We start from the raw sequence: 27,837 nt of genomic DNA, 5'->3' as shown, positions 1-27,837 counted from the left end.
CACAACTCTCCATATGGGAGAAACATACAGTGGAAGTCCTGCATGCAGACTTGTGCCAAAATCGTTGAATCACCTCCTCGTGGTTGTCTGCCTCCTCCACTCAGACTAGTTCCAGGTTACATCCCTGTTTCTCCAGAATCATAGAAAATATTAATCATTTGTGTGAAATTTTGTCATAATTGCCGTATGAAGTCTTGAGTAATGGCTAAAAAGTGTTTTCTGACATCACACTAACCTTGACCTTTAACCTTTGACCACTGAAATCTAATCAGTTCATCCTTCAGTGAACATTTGTGCCAAATTTGAAGAAGTTCTGTCAGGGTGTTACTGAGATATCGTGTCCACGAGAATGAGACGGACATACGTACCTGAAAACAGGGTCAGCAGTGCTGAGACATGATAATATTAAATACTGGAACAAAACAAGTGAATCAGAGTCAGTTAGAATTCTAGTTCAGTCTTAAACAAAGAGGAGGCGACATGGAGGCAGAATTACAGAGAATAAATGAGGATACTTCCTTAAGTACTCTCAAAATAAGAGCATGTTTATGGACATACCCAATATATTTTTTATTTATTACTAAATCAAAATGTAATGAAATATTGATAAAACATACATTGTATTGCAGTTGCAATACAACCTAATGTAGAGTGGTTCAATTGGATGGATTTGGGCTTCAGTCGATCAGACAAAGATTTCCATCAGTTCTGGATTGTGTCACCAACATAAAACAGCTGCTCTGTAGTTTCTACATTTATGTGGGTCTGCCAAGGTGAAACTACAATGATACATTTACATTTAAAATGTTGCTGCAGCAAGGAATTGTTGGACAGCATTTCTCCTTTCCTTTCCTAAAGGAAGGTCCAGTGTTTCCTATGCAGAAGGGGATAAGATAGGAAGCACTGAAGCTCCTTTCCTTATCATGAAGAGAAGTGGAGCAGCTGTGATCATGGCTGCTGCTCAGATACTTCAGCTCATTTCACTCAGTTTGAACCTTCCTGAGAAAAAAAGACATGGTTTGGTGGTTTGCTGTGGAAGAACACATCCTGACCTGATCCCCATCATCAGTGTTGGACCTCGCTAATGCTTCTGTCTCTGAATGGGACCAAAGGAAGAAGCTGAATCTCTACTTTCATCAAATAAAAACAGGACAAAAAGATGCTTTAAAAATGTGTTTAATTGCTACTTAGACGTGTCGTAAAAAGTTCATAGAAGAGATCAGACTACCAAAAACATTAGTTCATTAACTCACAGATACAACAGTTTGCAGTATTAAAAAGAGTCTGTGGATGTTAAAATCATGTTAAGATTTTTTAACCTGATTGTTGGCTCTTTAAAAACTAGTAAGACCCTCTCTCACATACAGTATTTCTTCTTCTTCATATAGAAACTTGACCTCATGTATAAATAAGTCACATCCTGAGCTCTTGGATGACACATTTGAACTGTATTCATCTTTCATTTGCTGCTTTAAAACTGGGAATTCAAACGAAAACCGTAAAATCCTGCTGGTGTTCACCTGATGAAAATGTGGTGTCTGGTTGAGGAGACAGTTTCTGACATTAGAGAGGAGACAGAAACACACAGAGATCAGGGGTCATCATCAGGGACCTTCTCTCTGCAAGAGGCTGAGTGGCGGCACTTGACGGAACCACACTGGCAGCTGAAGTACTTGCTCTTTACCCTCCAGTAGTGATCACCGTAGTTAAACCTGGTGAGGAAGAGACCCCAGTCCATCAAAAGTTTTATTTTGAAGTTCTCTAACGAGCAGGAAGAGGAAGACCAAGCTGAGACTATGTCCACACTACTACATTTACATTTTAAAACTGTGTTTTCAAACGAAAATGATTGCGCATACAATGAGCATGTGAAAGCCGGTGTAAAAAGGAAGCAGATCGTCTACTCTGCTGTTGATTAGTTGCAAGAAATACTACAAACAAGGAACAGCAAAGACAGCTGCAGTGTTAAAATACAGAATTTAACTCCTCAACAGCTGCTAGAAAAGACAAAAAGGTCAGTCACACTGTAATTTACTATCTCGTTGTATTCACCACTGGTAGTCCAGGCTGATGAGAGCCAATAGGAGAGACTGTGGGTGTCTATGTCATTTTTCCAAAGTTTTCAAAATAAAAGGGATACAGCACAGTTTCCAAAAGTCTCCGTTTTCGGTGCTCGAAAACTCCGGAGTCATGTCCACATAGCTAAAGAGGTGCACATAGCAAAAGAGATGAGTTTTAAAACAAAAGTTTTATAACAAGGTCGTAGTAGCGTGGACATAGTCTGAGGCTGTTTCTCCAGCACTCACCCTATGTGGTCTCCAGCTTTGATGGACCGACTGGAGAAGAAGGCTATCCTGGGGAAGCGTAGGTCCTGGTGCATGGTGAACACCCTCACAGCCAGCAAGTTGGGCTCACACAGGTGGTTGATGAAGCGGCCGATGTTCCCGAAAAGTCTTGCATCAATACAGTGTACTTCCTTCACCTGTATGAGATTATAACCAAGAAGAGTCACAGTCACATGTGGCATCACAACCAGAAAAACAGCTTGTGAACAGTTTCCCCAGATTATCTCCAACACTTTTTAAAATTCACACAGAGTGAGGAACCTGAATGGTCATTAATAATGCAACCATACTAACTATAGTGAGTACAAGAGGTCAAAGCAGAAGCAGGAAGTGGGTCTATAGACTGTGATTAGCATCGAATCATATGAAAAAAAAAAAAATCATATTGCGATAATTTTCACAGACATTATGATTGTGATACGAGTCAGGACTTCAGCTGCAGTGATCATTTTTACATTTTCACTGAAAGAAATATAAAGATTATAATGATGTGATTTTTGTTGGATGTGTTCACTCATGTCTGGAGAATATGATCTGTAGGCATTTATGATATAATTCATATATTGTCTGTTGGTGTGACACATTTTACCTTTATCAAAAAGTTGCAGCTCCTTCAATTTTGGATGTTGCACTTGGCCATATTGTGATTTTGACAATACAAAACAAAACATGTTCAACATGTTCAACATACCAAGGATAACTATCAGTTATCTGGTTTAACTGAACCCAACATTGACCGCCCTGATAACTTGTACTACGAAGCTGGTTATCACCTGGTTTAGTTAACTCTGGGTTTACCTGTCCAGGTACGAGCACGTTCATGTGAAAGAGGCGGAGTTGTTAATTATAAGAAACATCGTCACAACCACGAATAAAGTGTATGCATGTATGATCATGGAATTTTTGAACAGTGTGTGGATCATTGTTGGTTTAGTTGTTATTTCTCCTCATGTTGTTCTGAACTGCAGTGATGAATCATCACTGTCAGGAATCCTGTCGGATAAAAGAATCTGTGTTCAGGTCAAATGAAGCTACAATAGTTATTATGTAGTTATTTAGTGATAAACTCTCCTCTGTTTGTTAGAAGCTCAGTCAAAACCATCCACTGATCTTTACAAATATCTACTGATCTTTATTATTGATCACTTTATTGTAAAGTTTTTTGTCCCTGTCAGGATCCTGTAGGAATGATGACTCAGTTTTTCCAGTGATCTGATTGGTCAGTAGTTTGACTGTTGACGGGTTTTGATCTGATCCGGAGCACGTTAGGAGTTCAGTTACCATGGTGATTTACCCCGGTAACAAGTGAACCACTGTTGTAGGACTGAAAACCCAGAGTTAAACCTGAAGTTACCTCGATAACCTCAGCTCCTGCTTCAGAGTACAGGCCTCAGGTCTAATTGTGATGGATGTGTACAACAACAGTTTGAGTCATAGTTTTATTGTCCACCTTCATTTTTATATTTCATCTTAAATCTCTTCTAGAAACAAACTTTTATTGAATAGCTTTTTCCAAATTTATTTAATTTTACATAATTTCATTGACTACTTTTGTTCTCATTGACAACTTTTTTATTATTTTTTTATTTTTATAGATTTGAGCTGATCGCCCTCTTGTTGGTGGCACTTCCTTTGGTCTATTTGCACTAACACTAAGACACTTTAATTGTATTTTTCTTGTTTTGATTGTTGCCTTACATGACCTGTATGTTTTATTTTGCTGCCTTGTGTAAAGCTCTTTGTAACATGGGTTTAGAAATGCACTCTATAAATAAAGATTATTATTATTATTATTATTATTATTATTGTCCTCCACATACAGTGAGTTTGTTTCCTGACTGTCTGACTGCTCATATTTTTTGTCTTGTATTTAAGTACAATATTATAATTACTGATTACTGAAATGAGGAAGAAATCTAGGAAAATAAACCAAATCATCCTTAATTTCTAGTGAGTGAAACCATCTGGATCAGACTTTCTACCTACTACAGGGGTTCTCAAACTGGGTTTCCCATCATGTTCTCTGAGGAGACTGAGGAGGTGATGATGTTATGTTGTTCCTACTGTCTCCAGTTCTGTTACTGGTTGACAAAATGTTCCCAGCAGCCACAGAGGAGCCTGACAGACTGTGTTTTAAGAGTTGTTGTGTAGACAGGGCAACAGAGTTTTTGTCTTGTAACTCCATTGTTGTTTCCCTACCAGAATCAGTGATACTTTTTTCAGGCTTATGATTGGCCAACATGGCTTTATGGTTAGGGTTGTAGGTTGCCTATTGTTTTTTTTCCTTGACAGTGTATTTTGCGTTTATGCTCTGCTTCGTACATAATATTTTGATTTTGTGTGTCCTGTTAATCAGTATTTATTGTTTTTTGTTATATTTGGTATTGTTTAATTATCTTCTTGTTTTTCTTTTAAAGCTCCATATAGTCTAAAAGTCTCTGTCCATGTGTAGTTTGATTATAGATCAGGTCTAGGTTCTATATTAATACTGTGAAAGTATCAAAGCTTCAGTCCACAGAGAAATGCACACAGCCTGTATTCAGAAACTGAGCCTTAAAACCAGCCGTCAGGACTTCTGGAACTTTGTGATGTCACAACAAAGCAGTCACTAAGCCCCACCCACATGGATCCACAATCCAACCTTGCAGGATTTGGTTCCCCTGAAATCAGCTACATTTTTATTGGATCACTCAGAAAACAGTCAGCCAATCAGAAGAGAGGCTCAGAGTTCCAGAGAGAAGCCTGAGAGAGGAGATATGAAACTACACTGAAATGGTTTTTGGTTCTTAAAACCACAACTATATCTTCTTATAGATCAAGAAGAGAAAAATATGGAGCTTTAAGTGGACTGTCTAATTGTGTTTATACTGCATTATTGTTGTTGAGGACCCCCTCAAATCGAGATGGTTCTCTCTCCCTGACTTCCCTGTCTCTCTCACAGTCACTACCAGAATAAAGGCAAAAAATAACTAGCCCTAAAAAAAAATATATAAAAATAAAAACTTAAAGTGAAATAGAAAACTGGACATCAGTTCCCACAATGGCCGAGTTTGTAAACACTTGTGTGTCCAATTGTGTCTCACCACCAATGTGCACGGCTGCCGATTGCAGCTTTAAAAATTCAGGTCAACTCGTTCAGTCACCTTATTGTCGAGGGTGAAGAGGAAGGAGTCGTTCTCCCTTTTGTCAGCCTCTGCGTCAGTGATGATCTCCCCCACATACCTGTGGAAGCAGGAGGGGTTGAGAGAGCTCAGAACTCAGAGCACAGCTGCACTTCAATATTTCATGCTGTAAAACACTGAATTCAGTCGTTTCTCTTATGAGAGCCTGTCCTCACTCGCAGATGAATGTTCCTTGAGGGATATCCTGCATGGCCCTCACTCCCCAGCCCATCGTCTGCGTCCTGAAGAGCTGCAGCCGAGCTCTGAAACAAACAACCACAACAACAAGAAAGCAGTTATGTAATCCAGCAGCTGACAAAGCAGCAGCTCAAGCTTAAGAGGAAAATTAAGACAAAATATCACATTGATTTTATTCAAGAAAACACAGTTTCAACAGAGAGAGGTAATCCTTTTTCGAGTGTACACTGTCACCTTCCCGTTCCCTTGATGGGAACCATCAGTGCACACAGTCAACAAGAAACAAGCTTTCCTCAACATTTCTGGACAGCGATGCACAAAATATTGGAAGGCATATTTGATACATAAACACCTTTCCAGTTTAACACTTTTTTATTTTTATGAAAAGTTGATTCTCAATCAGCCCACCTCAATCAGTACTTATTTAGTGTACAGTACTGTACTGTACTAGATGGTCATAGCAGAAACCCAATGTTGGTTAGAATTATATTATGTTAATAATTTAACAGTTGAAGCTCTCTCTCTCTCTATCTCTCTCTCTCTCTCTGTGTGTCTGGCTCTGAACAAGGGTAAACAAAACTCAAATCAAACTGTATGTAGAAAGACAGAGCTGCAGTAGCAGCAACACACACGAGGCAGACAGTGTGTCTGATGCCGTCTCTTTTCTGAACCAGTTCATCTGCCTCCGTCTCATAAACTCGCTTTGGCGCTTCACTTTTTTCCCTCTCTCCTCAGCTCCCTCTGCTCCAGATACAAACACCTCCTTACCTACGTCACACATGTGGGGAGTTTTCTGGATGGGTGGGGGAGTGTGTCTGCGAGAGGAAGAGAGCAAGAGGAGCTAAACGCCTGAGAGGACTTCATGCCGGTGCCTTAAAACAATTATGTGACAATTTATACTCAATGTTCGCGATATTGTCATTTTATACATCCCACATGGAACAAGCCGCCATACACTGAGTATATTCCATATATCGCCAACCCTTATGTTTATAGATAAAAGTGGCATGACCAGATGAAGAGCTGCAGCAACATCTCTTACCTCAGTCCCTTCTGGACCACCCGGTTCCTGCAAGTCCTCCAGCAGGAGCAGGCGTGGTTACACTCAAACAGCACCGGGGGCTCCCGCTGACAGAAGTCCAGAGGCAGTCGACCATCCTGCGCACGCACGCACGCACGCACGCACGCACGCACGCACGCACACACACACACACACACACACACACACACACACACACACACACACACACACACACACACAATGAAACGTGATAAAACATGTTACCTGCTCCTTTCAGATATTTGGTTCTTCATCTGTAGATAGAAGACGCTTCAGCCTCTGTTATATTTGTTACTTAGTCCAACAATTGTAATATTGTTAAGGAATGTGTGTATATGTGTGTGCGTGTGTGTGTGTGTGTGTGTATACTTACACTGTCATACCAACATCGTAGACTGAGCTGACCACACATGCAGGTGCTGGATGAGCAGTCGTCTGTGCAGCTGCAGTGCTGAATGACACAATCAATGAGTCGTTATAAGTATTATAAAAAATTTCAGCTTTTATCTTTTTATTTCATTTTAATGCTCATGATATCATGTAAGGCCTCAGTGAAAGAGAGAAGCAGCAGTTTACTCAAACTCTTTTCATGTGGACAGGTGAAAACTGGATGTTTGGTGAATGGAGGTTGATTCTGTTTGTGAGCTCATGTTTGATTAAGTCTCCAATTCATTTTTCAAAACTAGAATCACCTCCTCGTGGTTGTATCCCTCCTCCACTCAGACTAGTTACAGGTTACATCCCTGTTTCTCCAGAGTCAAATCAAATATGAACCAAATATGAGAGTGTTTTCTGATGTCACCGTGACCTTTGACCACCAAAATATAATCGGTAAATCCTTGAGTCCAAGTGAACGTTTATGCCAAATGTGAAGGGATTACCTTGAGGAGTTCTGAAGATATCATGTTCACAAGGCCAAAATCATGTTTTTTGAGATCAATATGGTGGAATGTGGGAATGTGTCACAGCAACAGAAAGGTTGCAGCAGCAGAGGGTTAAAGGATAAGACTGGTGATGTTTTAGATTTTTCTTTCTTCTGCCAACAAATCTCTGAAAAGACCAAAACCAACAATGTCTGAGTTTGCAGCAAAGTAACCCACTGGTTCCTGCTGATGATTAAAAATAATCAGAATAAGAATCTGAAAAACTCAATCAATCCCTGCAGGGAAAATGCTGTCAGGACAGAGGAAGTGAAAAAGTAAAATAGTACTAATAAATGCACAGAAAGTGAATTAAAAAATACAAATGCAAATGTGCAAAAAGTGATGGGCATGGTAGAATCTCAAGGCCTCTTTGATCCTGGTCCAGGGTCCACGGTCCTCTGGTACTGAACGTGGTCAAGTCCTCAGAGATCACTAAGAAAGCTCTGTGGTTCAGGACTCTGGAGTCTTGTGGAAAAAGAGTGGATGGCGTCACACGCTGTTGCTGGGTTAGCAGTGGAGGACAGGGCGTACACAACAGCCAGGAACTCCCTGGGTATATAGTGTGGACCTAGCGTTGTGGCTGCAGTTCAGTGTCTGGGCTGCTGTCTTTCTTTCTTCCTGTAGATGTGTCTCTGTGAAACACATCACCACGCTCCATCCCCTGACGTCATGCCCATGACGACAGGAGGGAGAGATTCTCAGTGTTTCCTCTTGATTTCTACAGGGTCGTCTGTTGTTTTTGGCCTCAGCATGATCAGCTGATCCCTGGTATAAAAAGTGTGACCGTGGAGTTGTTGTGCAACAGGAGCATAGCTGAATGATAGCATTCAAAAAGGGAGCTGAATGTCAGGGGGGAAAATACACACAGCTGAATGAATCACAAATATATAGTTTTAGTTTAGATTTCCTCAAACAGTTTGCTGCTGTTACTCAAACAGCAGGAAATGATAAATACATTTTCGTGGACTATTTTCAGGAGCGGATTAATCCACATTTGGTGCTCTAGTGAGTATTTCTGGCAGCAGGAGGGTGAGGGTGTGTGTGTGTGTGTGTGTGTGTGTGTGTGTGTGTGTGTGTGTGTGTGTGTGTGTATACGGTAGGAATACGATATATCCGGCTTTAGATGCACATGAACACTCGTTAGTAGAATACACTCATTGTTGTCTTGTTGTCTTGGGTCTGAACATGTGAATTATTGACAAAAAAGAAAAATATAGATTATCACTAGACTTCTTTTTCACAGAAAGGTCGAATCAAATGTGCATGTTGTCGTGCCATCTTTGCAGACACCAGAGTTGAGGTCCCACCTGTAAGTGAGTGATGTCCTTGTCTATGTCCAGTGGGGAGGTGACACAGTTGTCTGGGATGTATTTAAAGTTTTGAGGGCAGGGCTCGCTGTCCACGCCGTTAACACAGGTGATAGGAATGGCCTCGTAACCCCGAGAGATGTCCCTGAGAGAGGGAAAGATTCGGATTTTAAAATCAGACTCAAATATGTTGTAAAAAGAAAGATATATGGATATGCATACACAGTCAGGACACAAATTCAATAACTCCACAGGTCACAGGGGTCACTGATGGTGTGATGAGTATGAAAATAATGTGAATCAGACGCTGTGACCTTCACAGTCAACAGATCTCAGTACAACCGAACACCTCACAGCACTCTCCGCCACCATCATCACAACACCATGTGAGGGGATATGTTTAGATATCAGAGACTTGATGAATCACTGACAAGGAGCAGTGAAGCTGTTCTGGCAGCTGGGACACTGAATGTTGGTTTTTCCTTTCATCTGTCACCTGTCTGTATCTGCATCAAAAGAATATCACACTCTCACACATTAAAATGTGACTGTACCGATTCTAGACTTCACGACAAGCGGATGAAGAGAATACTGCATGGTAAACATAAACGCCTCTATGGTCAAAAAGCCTAACTTTTCAGGAATCCAGATAAAAGCAGAAACAGGGCGCAGAGGACACACACCCGAGTCTCATTAGATCAGTAAGGAGAGTTCAACAGAAGATAAATATCAACCTTTCCCCATGTCTGTGTGTTGAGTACAGAGCTGGAGTCCTGACGGGGTTAGCATAACTTAGCTTAAAGAACCAACTAGCCTGGTTCTGTCGCAGCTGGTTACGTCGAGCAGCACCTATAAATCTCACTGTTTAATGTGTTTAACATTTACACAAACAGAAATATACATACAACAGTTTAAGGTTTGAGGAAATGTTTCATGCTGCAACTATTTCTTAGCGAACAACAGCTGGGTTCAGTGACTGTGCTGGAATTATTTGGCCACATAACTTCATCCAAAGTCACAAATTGTTGCTTTCACAAATTAAACAAACGAGATGCAGCGCCTTAAACAGAAAAGTTTTCGATGTGTTGGTGGCTGCATCTTTGACGGATCCTGACCGGCTGCTTCCCTCTGCTGACACACTACATGAATCATCCCAGCTCTGTACTGAACACACACATAATATCCACATTGATCTTGTCGCTATCAGAAAGAAAAGCAAATACAGTAAGTGAGTTTCTAAAATGTTGAACTATCCCCTTGACGCCAAAGTGGGTTTTCTGGCTCCATAATGTAGTGAAAAAGAAGGCTAATGTGAAATATGAAAGGAGGCTATGAAACCTCTTTCTGTGGTGATACTAAAAGATTTAGTTTTGATTTTAACCTCAGTTGACCTTTCAGAATCTATTTGGGTCTGTAGCTCTGCTCACTGACCGTTTACTCAACAATTAAACCTCTGAGTTTGTCACGTTCAGTCACTGACACCTGCAGGGGAACCAGTTCAGCTGTAGTAGTAGTTTAACGCTCCACATTAGCCCAGAACTGAAGAAGCCTCTTGAATGAGACGTCTTCAGTCCAGCTCCCCTTGTTCTCTTCCTTCTAATAGAACCACAGTGAGATTTCTTGCATCCAAGCAGCTCTACTGTAGCGAAATATTCATAGACTGCACTAATCAATATTTTTATATGAGAATATGGGTTATACGACTGTGTATAATGTGACAGGGGTCGCTTTCAGCGACAAATCTGCAAAGAAGTTTCACCAGCTCTGCAGTTCCCCTTTGTGCTGTGGAGCTGTGTAGCTTCACAGCTCACAGCTTCACTTGATGGTTCACCAGAGTCAGTCCATCACTGTGATGAACCCCCTGTACAGACATTTCTGGTGCCCAGTGCACAAATCCTAATGCCCTGGCACTCCCTCTAGCACCACCATGAGGTTCACATTCTGGGGTTTTAGTGAAATGTGTCTGTAACTGTCACCATGAAATCTGGTTCAGACGTTCATGCCCCCCTCGGGATTAGGATCGCTTAATCTTTCAGATCAGAAAGTTTCCGACAAGCTAAACTAAGGTGGTGAGCACTGTAAACATTATACCTCCTTAGCACCAGGATGTTAGCATCAACATGTGAGCATGTTAGCATTTTGCACTTGGGCAAAGAGCCATATGTTTTTCTGAGGAGTTGGTGGAGACAAAAAAAAAAAAAACAGCAATAGAGAATGTCAATCCTGGATTTACATTCATTAGGTGAACACAAACTTGACTCCTAATAAATACCAACATTGCCTGTGGGCAGGGGTTGACAGTAACAAAGTACATTTACTACACTACTGTACTTAAGTATCTGTACATTACTTTGTAGTGGACTTTTACTTCACTACTCTTAAAGACAGATATTGTACTTTTGACCACCACATTTCTATGAAGTACTCTTACTTTGAAGCAGAGATTTTAGTCAGTGGAATGAATTTTATTTTATTTTGAAAATCTGATAGACCATACACTATGTTGAAGTCTGTGTTTGAAGCTTTAGAAATAAATAAAGATTAATTTAATTTGAAATGTTTGCTGTGTTTAACACGACCAAACGACTAAAACAGATATATACTATATGGAAATGAGAAAGGCTTCTTTTGTTGATTCAGTTGTTGTTATGTCTATGTCTTCACTCTTTGTCTCATGTCCCACAAGCTTTTCATTCTACAGGTTCTACAGTCAGTCAGTCAGTCAGTCAGTCAGTCAGTCAGTCAGTAGCGTGTTTCAGAGTCATTAGGTTCTGTAAATGTGGAACAATACAACAATAAGTTGACATAAAAAATGTAGTTTTGAATATTTTTAAAATCATGATGTGGCCAAAATACATCTGATGAATGCAGCTTTAACTTCAACACACACACACACACACACACACACACACACACACACACCTGCTGAGCATCCTCTCTCCACAGCGGTCCCTGCCTCTCCTGGCATCAGTGAGTTTCTTGTTGGTGGTGAGCGCCGTCCACACGTTGGAGCCATAGGCGCAGCAGTCCAGAGCTGTCTGTCCTTCCTTATTCCTCTGAGTGACATCAGCTCCACACGACAGAAACAACCTGCACATGGAGGATGTTTGAGTTAGGTTAGAGAACACAGTGAGCTTAAAAACACAATAAACTGATGTAGCAAAGGGGGGGGCGACCAAAACAGGGGCTTTGAAGCTAAAACTAATATCCTGCAGATACTTCAGAAAAATACTTGCCAATAGCTGATATACTTCATAGCCAAAAGTATGCCACATCAAATGGACACGTTTTCGGACAAGGTCCCTTGTGTACAACCCTTTAGCTGAACTGCTCAGGCAATGCAGTAAACATGGTGACACCCATGTCCTCTAGTGGACGTTCCCCACCAACCTGAGACATTGATTGGCCTGAAGCCACATGACCACAGGCCCAACCCACCTTTGAAGAAGCCCCATAGGCAGATATGCATGTTTTTATATATGATTGACTGTTTTTTGGGGGGTTTTTTTTCAGTCACAAGCCGAAACGTGTTGGTTTGATATGGTCCTTCTCTGTTTACTACAAGCGTTGCTGGAGTTTTTATCGCCGTCCATCAGATGCTGTAACCTGGCTGCAGGGAGCATTAGTGAGGTCCAACAGTGATGCTGGATGATGAGGCTTGATGAAGGTATGGGGGCTCTGAGCAGGCCAGTCAAAGAGCTGGCTTTGTGTGCACTGTTAAGCTGAAACATTAAAAGGCTAAACCCCAAGTTGGAAGAATACTGTTGTCCCTGAGTGGTGTAGAATTAAGATTTTTCTTGTCACAGAGCCTAAATGAAACTCTGGTCGTATGTAGGCTGTGTCTCAATAAATTGGCATACAACCTTTTAAATGTCCTTGTTTACTCAACAGGGAAATGAGGCATCAGGAACTTCCCTACATACTTGTGACCTTCTTTGTGTTCTTTGAGCTGATATTCAATGATTTTACATTTGAAAAAATCAAATGTAAATGTATCAAATGTACATTTAACAACATTTTAGTACAATATAGTTTGTACTTGTACATGTTTATTATATCATAATTGAGTGTAATGCAATTTGAATTGTTTTCCAAATACCCCCTTTTGAGTGTGTGACCCATTCCAAATTCCCCTGCCCCACCCATGATTGAACCATTTTCATCGTATTAACAATGGGTCGCTCTGAACTTCATAAAGTTTTGTATGATGAAAGTGAAATTTGTTTCAGGACCAAACACTCACGTCACACACTCCAGGTAGTTTTCTCTGGAAGCGACGTGGAGCGGCGAGTCTCCGTGAACGTTGACGGCGTTGAGGTCACACTGAGCCTCCAGCAGAGCCTGGGCAATGTCATCACAGCCCGACAGAGCCGCCCAGTGCAGGCAGACGTTCTCCTCCTGGACAAAGGACCATAGCAGGGAGGCGTCATGGTGTTATGCAAGAGACGGGGTGGGGGTCCGACCAGCACACCCCTGATCGACATCACCAACATGTTCAGTAATTACAAATCCTGTCCATTCGACACTGTATTAATTCTTTTAGCAAAAGACCAAAAAGAATGAAGGCAACTGTCTGAAAAACAGAAATGTTTGACTAATCAAACGATAATGAAAGGTCCATATTTAAGAACCGCAACAAAAGTCAATATTGAGAGTGTAATCTTATAATTCCAGTCTCAGAGATGTTCTGATTCAGCTGCTCAATGCTGGATACTTTTGTTGTTCTACCTTCCACTTTGAAATACTTGAAGTTTTCTATTGGATTTTATTCTTGGAGTCATCTTTTAATTAGGTATTTGTTTTTACAAGCTTGCATTCATAGTGGCATCTATAAATTGCCATCTCTCCTACAACTACAACACACTCAACAGTAAGCACCAGTGGTGTGCCATGGGCCATAATAATGTGTTTTATTGTGGAGATGAGCTACTTCCTCCATGGTGTCCTGCTCCATCCATCATGATTTGCATTCGGTCGACTAATGAACAGAGATGTTAATGAGCTGGAGTTACTCTTTTTTTTACCACACTGATCATTCCCCTAGAGGAAATTCATCTGTCCATTAGCTAATTGTTAATAATAATAATAATAATAATAATAACAGTTAATAATAAATGAACAATAATAATTAAATTAGTCCACTAGACCTATGTTCTATATGTTGTTCAGTTGTGTTCTTACATGTTCTTACAAATGTTTCCATCAATTCTCAAACCAGAGAAATCTGTGATTTTAATCATGGTAATGTTTCACTGGTCGCCTGTCAGTGACATCATATCCTCTATGATCATGTGTCAGTGTGTTTGTCTGACAGAAGCTCAACATTGACTTTTATCGAGTTTTAAGCCACATACACTTTTGACACCTTGGTGGTTTTCAGCTTTATATTTGAACCAGATGAAGGATTTTAGTCGTCGGACGTCTGGATCTGAAGTTATCAGAGAAACAAGCTGAGGAAATGTTAGACAGCTCAGCTCCCAGCTGCTGGAGACGTCCTGTCCTGTGTCACTGAAGAGCGTCAGTGAATCTCTGAGTTTTAAAGTCAAACTGCTTTCTGGGTGTTTCTACTGGTTTTAATCCCCTGGTGTGTTTGTTATGGAGAGGAGGACACTGTGTGGATAATTCAGCTGCTGGTAAAAACCTGTTGAACATCTGCTTCATAAATTATCAGAGAAACAATCAGAACAAAGGTTAGCATCAATCTCAGCTCCAACTCTTCCCTGAGTCTCTGTCCTCCGTACAGCGTCGCTCAAACACTGACTTTAAATGTCAAACTGCTTCATTCAGTGTTTTTAACAGTTAGAATCACTGGGTCTGTTTGATTTCCTGAACCACTGACACTGAAGGAATCTAACCCAGGAACTGACCTTGTCTCTGATGTTAACATCGGCCCCTCTGGACAACAACAGGCGGACCATCTCCTTGTGCTTGTACTCGATGGCCCAGGTGATGGGAGTCCATCCCCCGTCATCCTACACAGACACACGATGTGAAACTCAAACACACCACTCTTTATTTACACAGCATTAGCTCTTAGCAGCAGTTAGTCAATGAGGTAATGTATGTTTTTACCTGACAGTTTATGTGTTTGGAAGCCTTGGACACCAGATGATGGACTATGTCATAATGTCCCAGTTTAGTTGCCAGATGCAGACAGGTGAAACCCATGATATCCTGGGATGACAACATGATTCACATTGAACAACACTGCACTGCTGCCACCACTGTAACATGTCAAAAGAAAAGGGCATTTCATTGGTGCTTGGACTCAATGAATTAAAACTCAGAGGATATTGGAAAAGATATAATGAAGAATGTGTCTCAATTCAGAAATCTTCTGTACCTAATCCTTTCCCTCCCTCTGAAGACGAGTCCAGGCTTAGAGATGGAGAGGTTAATTAAAATGGTGTACTTTTATCACTTAATGAGAGAGTCCTCCTTCCTTCCAGATGAATCACAGACTTCTGAGGACTCCATACACTTATACCCTATATTCTACCATTAAAATTTGTCTGACACAGATCAGCCATAACATTATGATCACCTGCCTATTTTTATGTGGGCCTCCCTTTTGCCGCCAAAACAGCTCTGACCCATCAAGGCATGGACTCCACAGACCAACAGGTTCCCTGTGGTATCTCCAAGACTCTAGCAGCAGATCCTTTAAGTCCTGTAAGTTGTGAGGTGGGGGCTCCATGGATCGGACTTGTTTGTCCAGCACATCCCAGAGACGCTCAACTGGATTGAGATCTAAGGAATCTGAGCACAGTTGCAGGGCGGCGGCATCATTCTCCTGCTGAAAGAGGCCGCTGCCATTAGGGAATACCACTTCAATGAAGGAGTACAACAATATTTAGGTTGGTGGTACATGTCAAAGTAATATCAACATGAACGGCAGGACCCAAGGTTTCCAAGCAGAACATTGCCCAAAGCATCACACTGCCCTCGCTGACTCGCCTTCTTCCCAAAGTGCACATGGTGTCATCTCTTCCCCAGGTAAGCGATGGACACGCACCCGGCTGTCCACATGATGTAAAAGAAAACTTGATTCATCAGACCAGGTCACCTACTTCCATTGGTCGGTGGTCCAGATCTGATGCTCACGTGCCCATATTCAGCGGTGGACAGGGGTCAGGGCTCACTCTGACCATCCACATGCAGCAAGCTGCCATGCACTGTGTGTTGTGACACCTTTCTATCAGAGACAGCATTAACCTTTTCGTCAGTTTGTGCTACAGTAGCTCTTCTGTGGGCTCGGACAACACGGACTATCCTTCACTCCCCACGCATATCAATGAGCCTTTGGCGCCCATGACCCTGTCACCGGTTCACCACATGTCCTCCCTTATCCTTCCGGTTGTCCACTTTTGGTCGGTACTAACCACTGCAGACCGGGAACACCCAACAAGACCTGCAGCTCTGGAGATGCTCTGACTCAGTTGTCTAGACATCACAATTTGGCTCTTGTCAAAGTCACTCAGATTTTTACACTTACCCATTCCAACATCAACTTCAGGACTGAATGTTCACTTGCTGCCTAATATATCCCACCACTGGCAGGTGCCATTGTAACGAGATAATCAGTGTCATTCACTTCACCTGTCAGTGGCCATAATGTTATGGCTGATTGGTGTATAGTGCACTGACGAAATCACATTTAAAGCTGCACTAATTCATTTTCAAATGTCACTAGTATTGCACCTAGTTACATCTTGTATTTATACAAACATGGGTTAATGATGAAAAGTAACCAATAGTCATTTGATTGTTATGGGCACGTTCTTTGTTCGTTTGTTAAGCAATGCTATGAGAAAATAAGTAATGTTAATTCTGTTCTTCATTTGTTTTGTTTTTTTCTTACAAAATGACAAAAAAGTACCGATAACATTCCCGTTAAAGTACCGGATTGATAAGTGGGATCGATAAAAGTAGCAGTACCGTTAAACTCTTAACGACACCCATCCCTACTCAGTACAACCTATGGTCAATTCAGTCATCTGTCTCTGAACCGCCCCCGTTGAGAGATGCTACCCTAAAATAAGTTCTTCAGATGGTGAAAATAATAACCTTCATTTTGTGATTTTAAAACTAGTGGTTGAACGGACTGAGCAGTGGCAGCAGCTGATAGAGTGAGACTGGACAGAGGGATGGATGAAGAAGCAGAATTTGACAGTAGGAAACTGAGATGATCCAACAGACTGTGTCCAGACGCACTTTTTGGCTGATGGCTGCTCCAGCTCTAAGCAGGTACTTCACTGTGTCCAGGTGGTTGTTTTCACAGGCCACCATCAGTGGTGTTCTCTGCTCCTCATCGAACATGTCCAGGTTGGCTCCAGCCTACACACACAGACAGACACACACACACACACACACACACACACACTAATTACTGTAAGACAGTGACCTTGACAGGATTTCTGGACAGGGCAGGGGACATGTTGGTAACAGTTAACAGCAGCTAACATGGAGCACTGCCTCCTGCAGCTTTAAAACATTGAATTCATTTCTCTTGGTTCAGACTAGTTAAAAGCACACCACAGTCGCTATCCATGGTACTGAAGGGGGATTTAAGTCTGGCATGTTAAAATAGCATTTAACCTTTTGTTTTGATATGTGTATGATCGCGACTGTCATGGGTCCACATGAGGAAAAGGATACATGGTCGGACTGAGACAGAGGTGAGTTCTTAAGTTGAGAAAGTTGACAAAATGCTTTTAATTCAAGGCCTAATGTTAGGACCAAATATGCATCAGTCTGACAGTTTTTGTCCAGCGAGAAATACACCTGTATTTCCTGTGGTGAAGCCCCGGTCTCCTCACCTGGACCAGCATGTGGCAGATCTCATGGTGGCCTTCAGCAGCTGCGGCATGGAGAGGGGTGCGTTTGCTTTGGCCCTCCATCAAAAAGTTGGGGTCCTTCCCATCAACTGTAATGTACAAAGTTTGGTGCACCAGTGTGATAATACAGGTACTAAAAAAAACATACACTCACTGAGCACTTTATTAGGAACACCTGTACACCTGCTTATTCATGCGATTATCCAAACAGCCAATCATGTGACTTCAATGGCTGTGCAAAGTTGCTGATGGTGGCAGAATGGCACAAGGATGGGCAGATAAATCCTGCAGATCCAGGTCAGGAGCTTCAGTTCATGTTCTCATCAAACATCAGAATGAAGACGTAATATGACCGTGACATGTGTCAGACGTTGGTCTGAGTGTCTCTCAAACTGCTGATCTCCTGGATTTTCACACACAGCGAACAAAGAGCTGGTTGATGAGAGATTATTACATTTCATTACATCTAGGTTTCCAACCGAACCAACCCCAAAGTTCCTGATGCTTAGGGGTCGGAGGGGGGGGGGCACCTTAGGTCCAGCAGGCAGCCTGGTTTAGAATACATCAGTAGAAACCCTGTAAGTGCTCAGTGAGTGTACATTAAGTTATTGTAGCTGAATTCACTCACTCAAATCACATATGTAGGTTACCTAAGAGATGAATGACTTTCTGGAGCTCTCCCTGCTTTGCAGAGATGTACAGCTGCCTTGTGGGGTATTTCACTTTCTTTGGTTTCAGGCTAAAAAGAATAAAGTTCTCAATCAGTTATTGACATAAGAGGGCAGACTGGGCGGCCAGGCTGCATTTTTTGCAGACTGATGTCCAAATATTTCCTGGTTAACCTTACTTCTCATCATCCAGTGCCATCAGGATGCTCTCCAGTGACTCTTTAGGTTGTCTCTCTGCAGCCTCGCCTTTCAACCTTGGAGAAGAAAACAAGCAGTGAGATTTTTATTTGGAATAAACTGGATTTTTATAAAATAGTTGTGAGTTCAGTAATTTCAAATGTATCTGCATCCTTCTAAGTAAGATGAGAGGACATGTTGTGTCACCTGCTCGGGCTCTCGTCTCTGCTCCTCTGCGGCTCGCTGGTCTTCTTGGCTCTGAGTATCTGTGGAACAGCAGGTCTGGTTGGTCCTGAGGGGAGGGTGGCCAGCGTGGGCACAGCTGGAAGTGACAGCCTGGGGTTAGATCTGGGTACAGAGGGCGACTGATCGGCCTTCGGCACCGTGACCTCCTTTGCTCCGCTGACGTCTTCTCCACAGTGAGGGCAAAATCTGCAGTCCTTCAAGATGGAGGCACAGTTGCGGTGAAAGCGGTGGGAGATGCTGCCATATGGCCTGCACTCCATGAAGGTGCCCTGTGGGACAGACAGAGGAGAGGTTAAAGTGAAGAAGTTCAGGATTTAAATATCCAAAGTATTGAAACTGTCAAGTTTCTTTTTCTTCTTGGCAGAGCGAAAAACCATTAAAGCTTCTTAACTTGATGTACCAAAAACCCTGTGAGATTCCTTCATACACACCACATTCTATTTTCCAGTTGAATTTGAATTGATTTTAAAGCTGATGTTATTAAACACTTTCAATTACATAAAGGGAGACATTGTTAAAATATATTTTTACATCCAGTTGAACCATCAATGTTTAGGTGGGTTTGGTCAAGTTTGCTTTCCCACCACTTGGAGTAGCAGAACTTTAATCCACCGGGCTACTTTTAGCTCTTTAGCTGTTCTATTTCAACATTTAGTATTTCACCTGTTTATCCAGGTTTCTATTTTTCTATTTTCAAGCTCTCTGTATCAACCATAGACAGTGCCTCGCAAAAGTATTCACCCCCTTTGGCAGTTTTCCTGTTTTGTTGCCTTACAACCTGGAATTAAAATGGATTTTAGGGGGTTTGTATAATTTGATTTACACAACATGCCCACCACTTTGAAGATGCAGAACATTTCTTTGTGAAACAAATAAAAAAAATAGGATTAAAATAATCTGAAAACTTGAGCGTGTATAACTATTCACCCCCCCAAAATCAGCCCTTTGTAGAGCCACCTTTTGCAGCAATTACAGCTAGCAAGTCTCTTGGAGCCATTGGGATTTCTGCCCATTCTTCAAGGCAAAACTGCTGCAGCTTTGGGCTTTGACTAGGCCACTCCAAGGCGTGTAAATATTTCCCCCTAAACTACTGTGTTGCTTTGGCAGTAAGCTTAGGGTCATTGTCCTCCTGGAAGGTGAACCTCTTTTCTCAAATCTTTGGAAGACTGAAACGGGTTTTCCTCAAGAATGTCCCAGTGTTTCCGCACAGCACGATGCTGCCACCACTATGCTTCACTGTGGGGATGGTGTTCTCGGAGTGATTACATTTTTTTTTTCATTTCACTTCACCAATTTGGACTATTTTCTGTAGATCCATTTCATAAAATCCAAATAAAAATCAATTTAAATGACAGGTGTCAGGCAACAAAATAGGAAAAACACCAAGGGGGTGAATACTTTTGCAAGGCACTGTATCCATTACTTTACCTGACAATCTGACAACGCTAATCTGGCAAATAATTCTAATTTTTTCTAATTTAATCTACATCTACTTGCATAACTTATCCATCACTTCTCTGCACCTTTTTATCCACTGATATCTGACTATTTCAGCTGTTCATTTTTGACCTTTACCAATTATCCCTAACTTCTTGTATCTATTTCAACCATTTATCCATAACCAACAACCACCATCCCCACACACACTCACACACACACACACTCAAAAACAAACACACACACGATACATCGAGGTTCAGTATCTTGCCCAAGGACACTTTGAAATGCGGATTGGAGGTCCTGGAAATTGAACCATCGACCTTCGGAATAGTGGACGCCCCACTCTACACTTTCTTTCAGGTAACTATAACAAATATTCACTTTTAGTTATTTCAACCATTGATTCATTACCTTTACCTACTTATTCAAACTGTTTTACTACTATTACTCTTTGAATACAACAACAACAACAACAACAACAACAACAATAACAATAATGATAATAATAATTTTACTCTTTGAGAGTAGCTGAACTGCTCAACAATTTGTCCACTAACTGCAAAAGTATGTTCTGAGGTTCATGTACCACTAGTTAGAAATCACTGCTTTAGAGTTTGAGGTGGATGGAGAGGGAGGAGAGGGAGGAGAGGAGGGAGAGGAAGAAGATTAAGATGGACACAGAGGATAGGAAGAGAGATGAGAGGGAGATGGACATAAATAAGAAGGAAGAGAAACAGTAAAACAGGAGGGTTTAAGAAAAAGACAAAGAACAAACACTAGGAGGAGACAGAGACAATGAAAGTGAAGAAAAAGGCAGAAGAAATCTACTTGAAATTTTCCCTTGGAACTTCTACTGTAACTACATAACATGATGTATCTACACCATCAGTTTGCTCTGTTTCCCCTCACCGCCCTGCAGAAGAGTCCACAGCCAGGGCAGCACTGGTGTTTGACCATACCGGCCCGGTGGTCCTCACACAGAACCAGCAGCTGGACCGCGTTGGAGGGTCGCATCATTTCCTGCTTCATCACTCGTCTCTGGCAAGGACTTGGCTGTGGAGAGGAAATAAAGGAGGCGTTCACAAAAATAAGCAACCATACTGTTACAACATTAAAACCAAAAGGTTTCAAAACCACCAGTGCATTTGAACTCATCATGACCCCCAGCTCCAGATTTGATATAGTTTTTAGTTTGATCATATCCAACATGTATTCACTGTTTTTTGTTCTCTGGTTAAACACGTCTCTGGTTTTTATCTGATATTTAATAACACTCCAATATCAAAGTGGTGTTTTTATTCATTTAGATCATCTTTACTGTTCCATCCGTGCTTTCCATGGCCATGCAGGTCTGCTCCAGTGAGGACAGGCTGCCTCCACAGTGAGGAGTCTCCATACGACAGCAGCACAGAGGTAACTCCTCAGCCAGGTGTGTTTCCGTCACATCAGCATCCACTGCTACACCTGCACACACACATTGTTACTTCACTACACAGCACACCAAGAAACTGACCTGTGTGACCTTTAACTACTCATTCATTCTGTAGAAGAAAAAGGGGACATCATGAATTCAGGTGAATTCTTATGAAGTCACATCACTGACTGAGATGCTGTAATCACCTGAGGTGGGAGGTGAGAGCAGCTCCTCCTGAGCCTTCAGGTCAAGACAGTCCAAAGCCAGCTCTGTGTATTCAACATGGCTGCCTTCTCCTGCTTCTGCTTCCTTCAGGGATTCCTTTCTGACAGCTGTCTGTTCTGCGACCTTCAGAGCCTCTGGTGGAATCACTGCTTTTTCATCTGCTGCAGCTCGGCTCTTCTCCACACTGACTCCTGGCTCCTCTTTCTGATTGAAAACAGGTGACATTTGTACTTATCAAGACTTGTAGATATAAAGACAGGAAGTTAAAGAAGACACTTTTTGTCAGGGAAGAAAGACAAACATATCAGTTAGTGGTAATAACTCAACTGTTTTTACTTGGCTACCTTATCTTTATTTATTATGCTCTTATTTTGCCATTATTGAGCTGGTTGCAGGTTACGATTACATGTTTTAGAAGAAGAATCAAACAATCCCATTTAAAAACTGTTCCAGTGTTTGTGCTGCTGCTAGCACAGGTAGAGCCTGTGAGTGATGCCAGAAGTCAAGGCATGTGCCACCTATGCACAGCATGTCACTAATGTTCCAGTGTCAGGCATCACACTCACCTGGCAGGTACAGTGTAGCTCATACGCCCACAAAGTGGCTTTATTTGAACTGAGGCATTAGTGTGGCAGCAGACACTAACAGCTAAATGCTGTGACTGATCAGATTTAAAGTTCCAATCTGTAACTTCTCCTGTCTAAAAACAACTAGACCTCTGTTGTATATGTTGTTGAGTTGTGTTCTTACATTATCACAAATGTTTCCATCAAATCTCAAACCAGAGAAATCTATGATTTCATTGGTGGCCTAATAAATAAATGCACCTGCCTTCTCCTGCTGTTTAAGGGCCTTGGTCTTCTTTTTGGGGACCAGGTTGTACATTCCCATCTTCCTCTTCTTCCTCTTCACAGCTACAGTAGAGAAAACACACAGTGAGGAGACATGGAGGCCAGAATTCATCTGCTTCATTCTACTTCAGAAACTGATTATTAGGACATGGAAAAACTGTTATTACACACTTGATAAAGCAGTGTAACCTTGACATTAATGTGCTGTAACTCTCCAGTAACAACACTGATGTTATTATTAAAACAATTAATGTTTAAAAAACATACTTGTATTCAGAACAACAAATAAAATCCAAAATAGGAAAACAAACGGGAGGATGATGTTCTGAAACATTAAAACTTATTGACATCAGTGAGAAATGTACATTACTGCAGATTTCCCAGCCATAAGGAAAATACAGTCACGCAGTATAGTGTGAAAAGTTCATCAACAAATAAAGAAATCAAATGTAAACACAGTTTAATAACACTGAAACTGATTGTAACAGGTATTAGGATTAAAAATATGTTAATATGAAACATTCTGTGCAAAAAAAACATTGTATTTTTGCACAGGAGTTGAATCAAATGATAATTCTAATAATGTGAGACATGTTCAGTGCAATCTGTTACGCTATGTTATGTACACATTATATGTCTATATCCATGCTTACATCTGTACCTAATAAACAGTCCACATTCTAAAACAATCATTTAATCCATATACTGCAGCAGCTGGTTGTTCTCTGCTGCTGCTTCCCGTTTTCCATCTGGGATAATTGAAAGTATAGTTTGTAAAGAGAGGATGAGCTAACCTGGCGGAGGTTTGGCAGAGGTGGAGACAGCTCTCTTCTCTTTGCCTTTGCCTCTCTGGCTGTGACAAAGCTCTGCGTTGAGTGGTGCTGCCTTCTTGTTCGCAGGCTTTGAAGAGAAGACAACATCCTTTATTTCTTATTCCATAAATAAGAAAGCCAAGGACAAAGCAGTTATTGCAATATTACAATACAACCACAAACTGGTCTACCTCTAGTGAGAAGTATGATTTCAAACTTTTCTCTCTTCCTTACAACCTTTCAGTCTGTGTGCTTCCCTTTGAACATATAATGGATAGAAACAGCATATTGCTTCATTTTTACAGAATTATATCTTCCTGTCAACCCTCTTGTAGTTTGCTTTGATGATACTGAGTCATGATGTCCTATAACTTTCCCATTTAACAAGGGTAAGACGGAGATAATTACATTTGCCTCACTGAGCCTGATGGTTGAAATCAATGGGAAACTTGATGCCAACTAATACCAAGTCATCTGGAGAGGAATTTTGATTGAGATCTCAAATTAAAAAACCAAGTCCAAATGGCTTCTCAGTATAATCATCCCTTTGTCTCATCCTGTCTGAATCACTGTAAATGTCTGTATTCTGCACTCAGTGAAAAAATAGAACTAAAACGTCTTCAGCTGATCTGCCCTTTAACTGGAACTTCGAGAAGACAGCACATTGTACAGTGGCGCTGAGAGCTCTCTCCTGTCTCTTCCCTGTCTCTCTCTCTCTCTCTCACACACACACACACTGTCGCTATTGGACTTGAAGCAAAAAAATAACATACAAAGCAATGAACCTTGTTCAATGCCCAATTGTGAGCAGGCCAGGTTCATCACTGTTTAGTGTCCCCTGGAAACACTTGTGTTGTGTTGTGAGTATTTGCAGCTCATGTGTTGTCAAACTGATGAAGATGTTTTCTCAAGCTGTTTGTGTTTGTCTGTTTCGTGTGTTTTCTTAAGTTGCAACTTCAGCATCCTTTCATAGACTTCCCATTACTTCCATAATACTGTTATAAATTATATCAATCACTTACTTAAAGCAGAAAATAGATTTGTTTCAAGCTGCATCTCTGACCTGCTGAGCCCTTAGAAGTGCAGCAGTCTCTGTTCCTAAGTCCAGGTTCGCTACTAAAAGTGACTGTGCATGTACGCATATGTGTTTTCTTTTAAACATCTAATAAAAACACACTTTTAAACTAGTTTTTAACTCACTAGTATCATTTTATATCTCCTGGACTATATGACATTTATCTGCTTTTATTTCTTACTGTTTAATTTCATTACTTTATCTCATTTGTCGTTTGTTAAAGCACTTTGTACTGCACAAATAAAAGCTATCAAGTTGTTGGTCATGCAGTCAGATTAGGTGAAATGTTCATATTCTATATTGTGGATCTTCCTGAGTAAAAACATGGAGATTATATAATGCAGTTATCAATGATTAAGCAAGCTAAATGCAAGCACAGGCTAATACATGTGCAATTACAGCTGTTATCCACTACGCAGTTCCTCTTTGATTGTTAAAGCAAGAGTTATATCTCAGTTCTCTCATACAAATGATGCATTAATAATAAAAGAAGCTCCATCTACAGCTCTAGTTTACATGCTCCCTTTATTATGAGCAGCATACTGGACACATGCTGTAAGATAATAATTATTAATCTTAGCTTTAATTTAGAAAAAACTAATTATATTACCTTAAGAATATGTACTGACTGACTCCTTTTATTTTGAAGGTGTATGTTAAGTAGTTCATGCACACAGATGTACAACTCAGTATTGTTTTTCTCACTCAAATTATCACTGAGAATCACTGGTTGACAAAATTGAACCTTTGATTGGAATTTTAAAAAATGATCTTAATCATTTATGTTACATTAAATTACTTAACACCCTTCAGACGCTGATCCTCCGTTTGTCTTAACAACAGAAGGACTTGCCTGTGTTTTTTCTCCAGTTGCAGCCTTTAAAGAGCCTGAGGTGGGAGTTTGTTCCTCTGAGCCTCCAGCAGTAGCAGCCATGTGTCTCTCTCTAACAGGTGGAGCAGTCAGACGTCCAGGTGTGTCCAGAAACAGGCTGCCAGGAGAGGCCAGCAGCTTCCCAGCAGCTGATCCTGGTCGTTTGCTGCACAGAGCTCCAACACCGCTGACTATGGGTGAGCTGTGGAAGGGCGTTATCTTCACTTTGGACATTTGACCACTCTGTGCTACTTGCCTCTTGGCACCCATGGGTGTACTGGCGGAGAGAATGGGGGGTCTTCTGCCTGGCCCAGGCCCCTCACTGGCTCCACTTTGATCCATTACTGTCAAGTCAGACTGTGGTGGGTTCAGGAGCACCTGTGGAGTTGAAAACAACTTTTACTCCACCCTTTAAAATATCACGTCAGAGTCACAGACACTGAGGAACTGTGTTTACTGAACAGTACATACAGTATGAGTGTCTGTGCAACATTCAACATGAAAGACAATGAATAGTACAACACTAGTTATCACGTTTTTAACTTACTATGAGTTTAAAGATGGAGGAAAGAGCAGAGCTCGGAGCAAGGCAGGAACACGGAGACAAACAGCGCTTCAACGCGGTACAAACATCACCGGCAGTTAAAACGAGGCCGTGGTGAAAAGTTGAAGCAGCAGAGTTTTTACCTTCCAGCTCCAGTCGATGTAGCTGTGTACGAGCGAAGATGGGAAGGGATGAACAGGAAGACAAGAGTTTCCACTTCCGCCCCCGCGCGCACTGCACGTAAGACGCTGCCTGCGCTGCATTCACGTCGTCACGGGTTCGGAAAGACTGAAACACTTCACTTTTTACTTTTTTTTTTTTTTTTTTTTTTAATTTCAGATGCAATGACTCGATTAATAAACAATGTTAATTCCAACTTCATTTGAAAAACAAATGCCATTAGATTAGGAAAGCTGACATCGTGAAGGCTGTCGAACAGGGCGGCCTGAATGCCACAGATTTCTCTGTCATGAATGGGGATCTGAAATTGAAGTGGCTGAAGTCCTTTATTCTGCACAAAGACTCTTTTTGGTCATTTTCCTTCAACAATACAGTGATGAAGAGGAGAAGAAAATAAGGAAACATTATTTATCCTATCCAGTCCTACCTAAAGCCAAAGAAATAATATTTAATTGGAGCAACAACATGTGGATATTGTGAGATATTGAGACTGTAGCACATATTTTCTTCCAGTGTGAATCCAAAAATGTTTGACCACAACCACTAGATATGATGTCGGTTAAAGCTGGATTACTTATAAAGGACAAGAATTTAGATGATCTGATAAATAATTTGATTCTGTTAGGTAAGCATTTTATTCATAGATTTATTTATTTAAAGGTCAAGCCCTTTATCAAGGGTTGGAAGAATGATCTTAATCTATTCACAAAATCACTTAAATGTGTGACGGAGAGAAACGCCCAGAAACTTATTTACTTATTTATGGACTTATTTGTCTTACTTGAAAAGGACCCTCACCCAGTATGTCTTTTTAAACTATGTGCCTTTTTCTTTTCTTTCTGTTTCATTTATTCACTGTCACATTTAAGCACTGTATGCCAGAAAAGTGTCTCTCTCTCTTCTTTATTAAATTCATTTTAGTTATTATTATTTTTATTTCTAAACAAAATATGATTTTTGTATAGGTTGTCATTGTTAATGCACTGTTTCATAAATAGAGATTTGATTTGAAAAAAAGCACAAATAGCTAGATGTTTATTATGCAAATAAATGATTTAAAATACAAAAGAACATGTTTAAACAGCTGAAAATGCTGTAAATCGGAAACACTATAATGGAAATACATAAATGTAGATGTAAAAAAAAGAAGTAAAAAAAATGTAATGTTTTAAAACAATTGTTTAGAAAAAAACCCAATATGAATCAGTTCAGTCTTTCTGGAGCGATATGCAGAGCCGGCCAGAAGTTTGGTTTATGTGTTGAAAATCGGAATTTGGACTTTCTTCTTAATATTTTACTGTTATTAGGGAAGTTTTTTATACATAAATGCAGGTATTTTAAATGTAAATGTGTATAAATCAATGGCTGAGTAAGTCTCTGAAGCTTATTAAGGATAATAAGAAAGCCCTTAAGTTAATGACTGCTGGATTTATTTAAGTTAATTTTGTGTTTTTGTGTTTTATTTATTTATTTATTTTGTACGTATGTGTATGGTTATGTTCA

The 27,837-nt window shown here is 40.8% G+C and overlaps 1 protein-coding gene across 1 annotated transcript; it reads right to left on the bottom strand.

The window, feature by feature from the left end:
* Window positions 1–1,160: 1,160 nt before the first annotated feature.
* ehmt1a (euchromatic histone-lysine N-methyltransferase 1a) lies at window positions 1,161–26,345 on the bottom strand. The gene is made up of 23 exons (XM_087171629.1): window positions 26,158–26,345; window positions 25,593–25,988; window positions 23,647–23,752; window positions 22,829–22,915; window positions 21,983–22,201; window positions 21,681–21,826; window positions 21,272–21,415; window positions 18,884–19,191; window positions 18,679–18,753; window positions 18,482–18,570; window positions 17,814–17,920; window positions 17,209–17,331; window positions 15,067–15,168; window positions 14,862–14,966; window positions 13,238–13,392; window positions 11,917–12,084; window positions 8,995–9,139; window positions 7,138–7,215; window positions 6,747–6,862; window positions 5,683–5,769; window positions 5,489–5,567; window positions 2,307–2,482; window positions 1,161–1,712 (listed from the first exon to the last, which is right to left on the bottom strand). The coding sequence occupies exons 2-23, from the start codon at window positions 25,950–25,952 to the stop codon at window positions 1,592–1,594; spliced, it is 3,096 nt and encodes a 1,031-aa protein (XP_087027755.1). The 5' UTR covers window positions 25,953–25,988; window positions 26,158–26,345; the 3' UTR covers window positions 1,161–1,591.
* Window positions 26,346–27,837: the final 1,492 nt, after the last annotated feature.

This window comes from Seriola lalandi, unplaced genomic scaffold (genome assembly GCF_002814215.2).
Source record: "Seriola lalandi dorsalis isolate HSWRI2012SDOR001 ecotype SW California unplaced genomic scaffold, Sedor1 jcf7180002054883, whole genome shotgun sequence".
NCBI lineage: Eukaryota > Metazoa > Chordata > Actinopteri > Carangiformes > Carangidae > Seriola > Seriola lalandi.
This window is presented reverse-complemented; position numbering and strand designations above follow the sequence as displayed.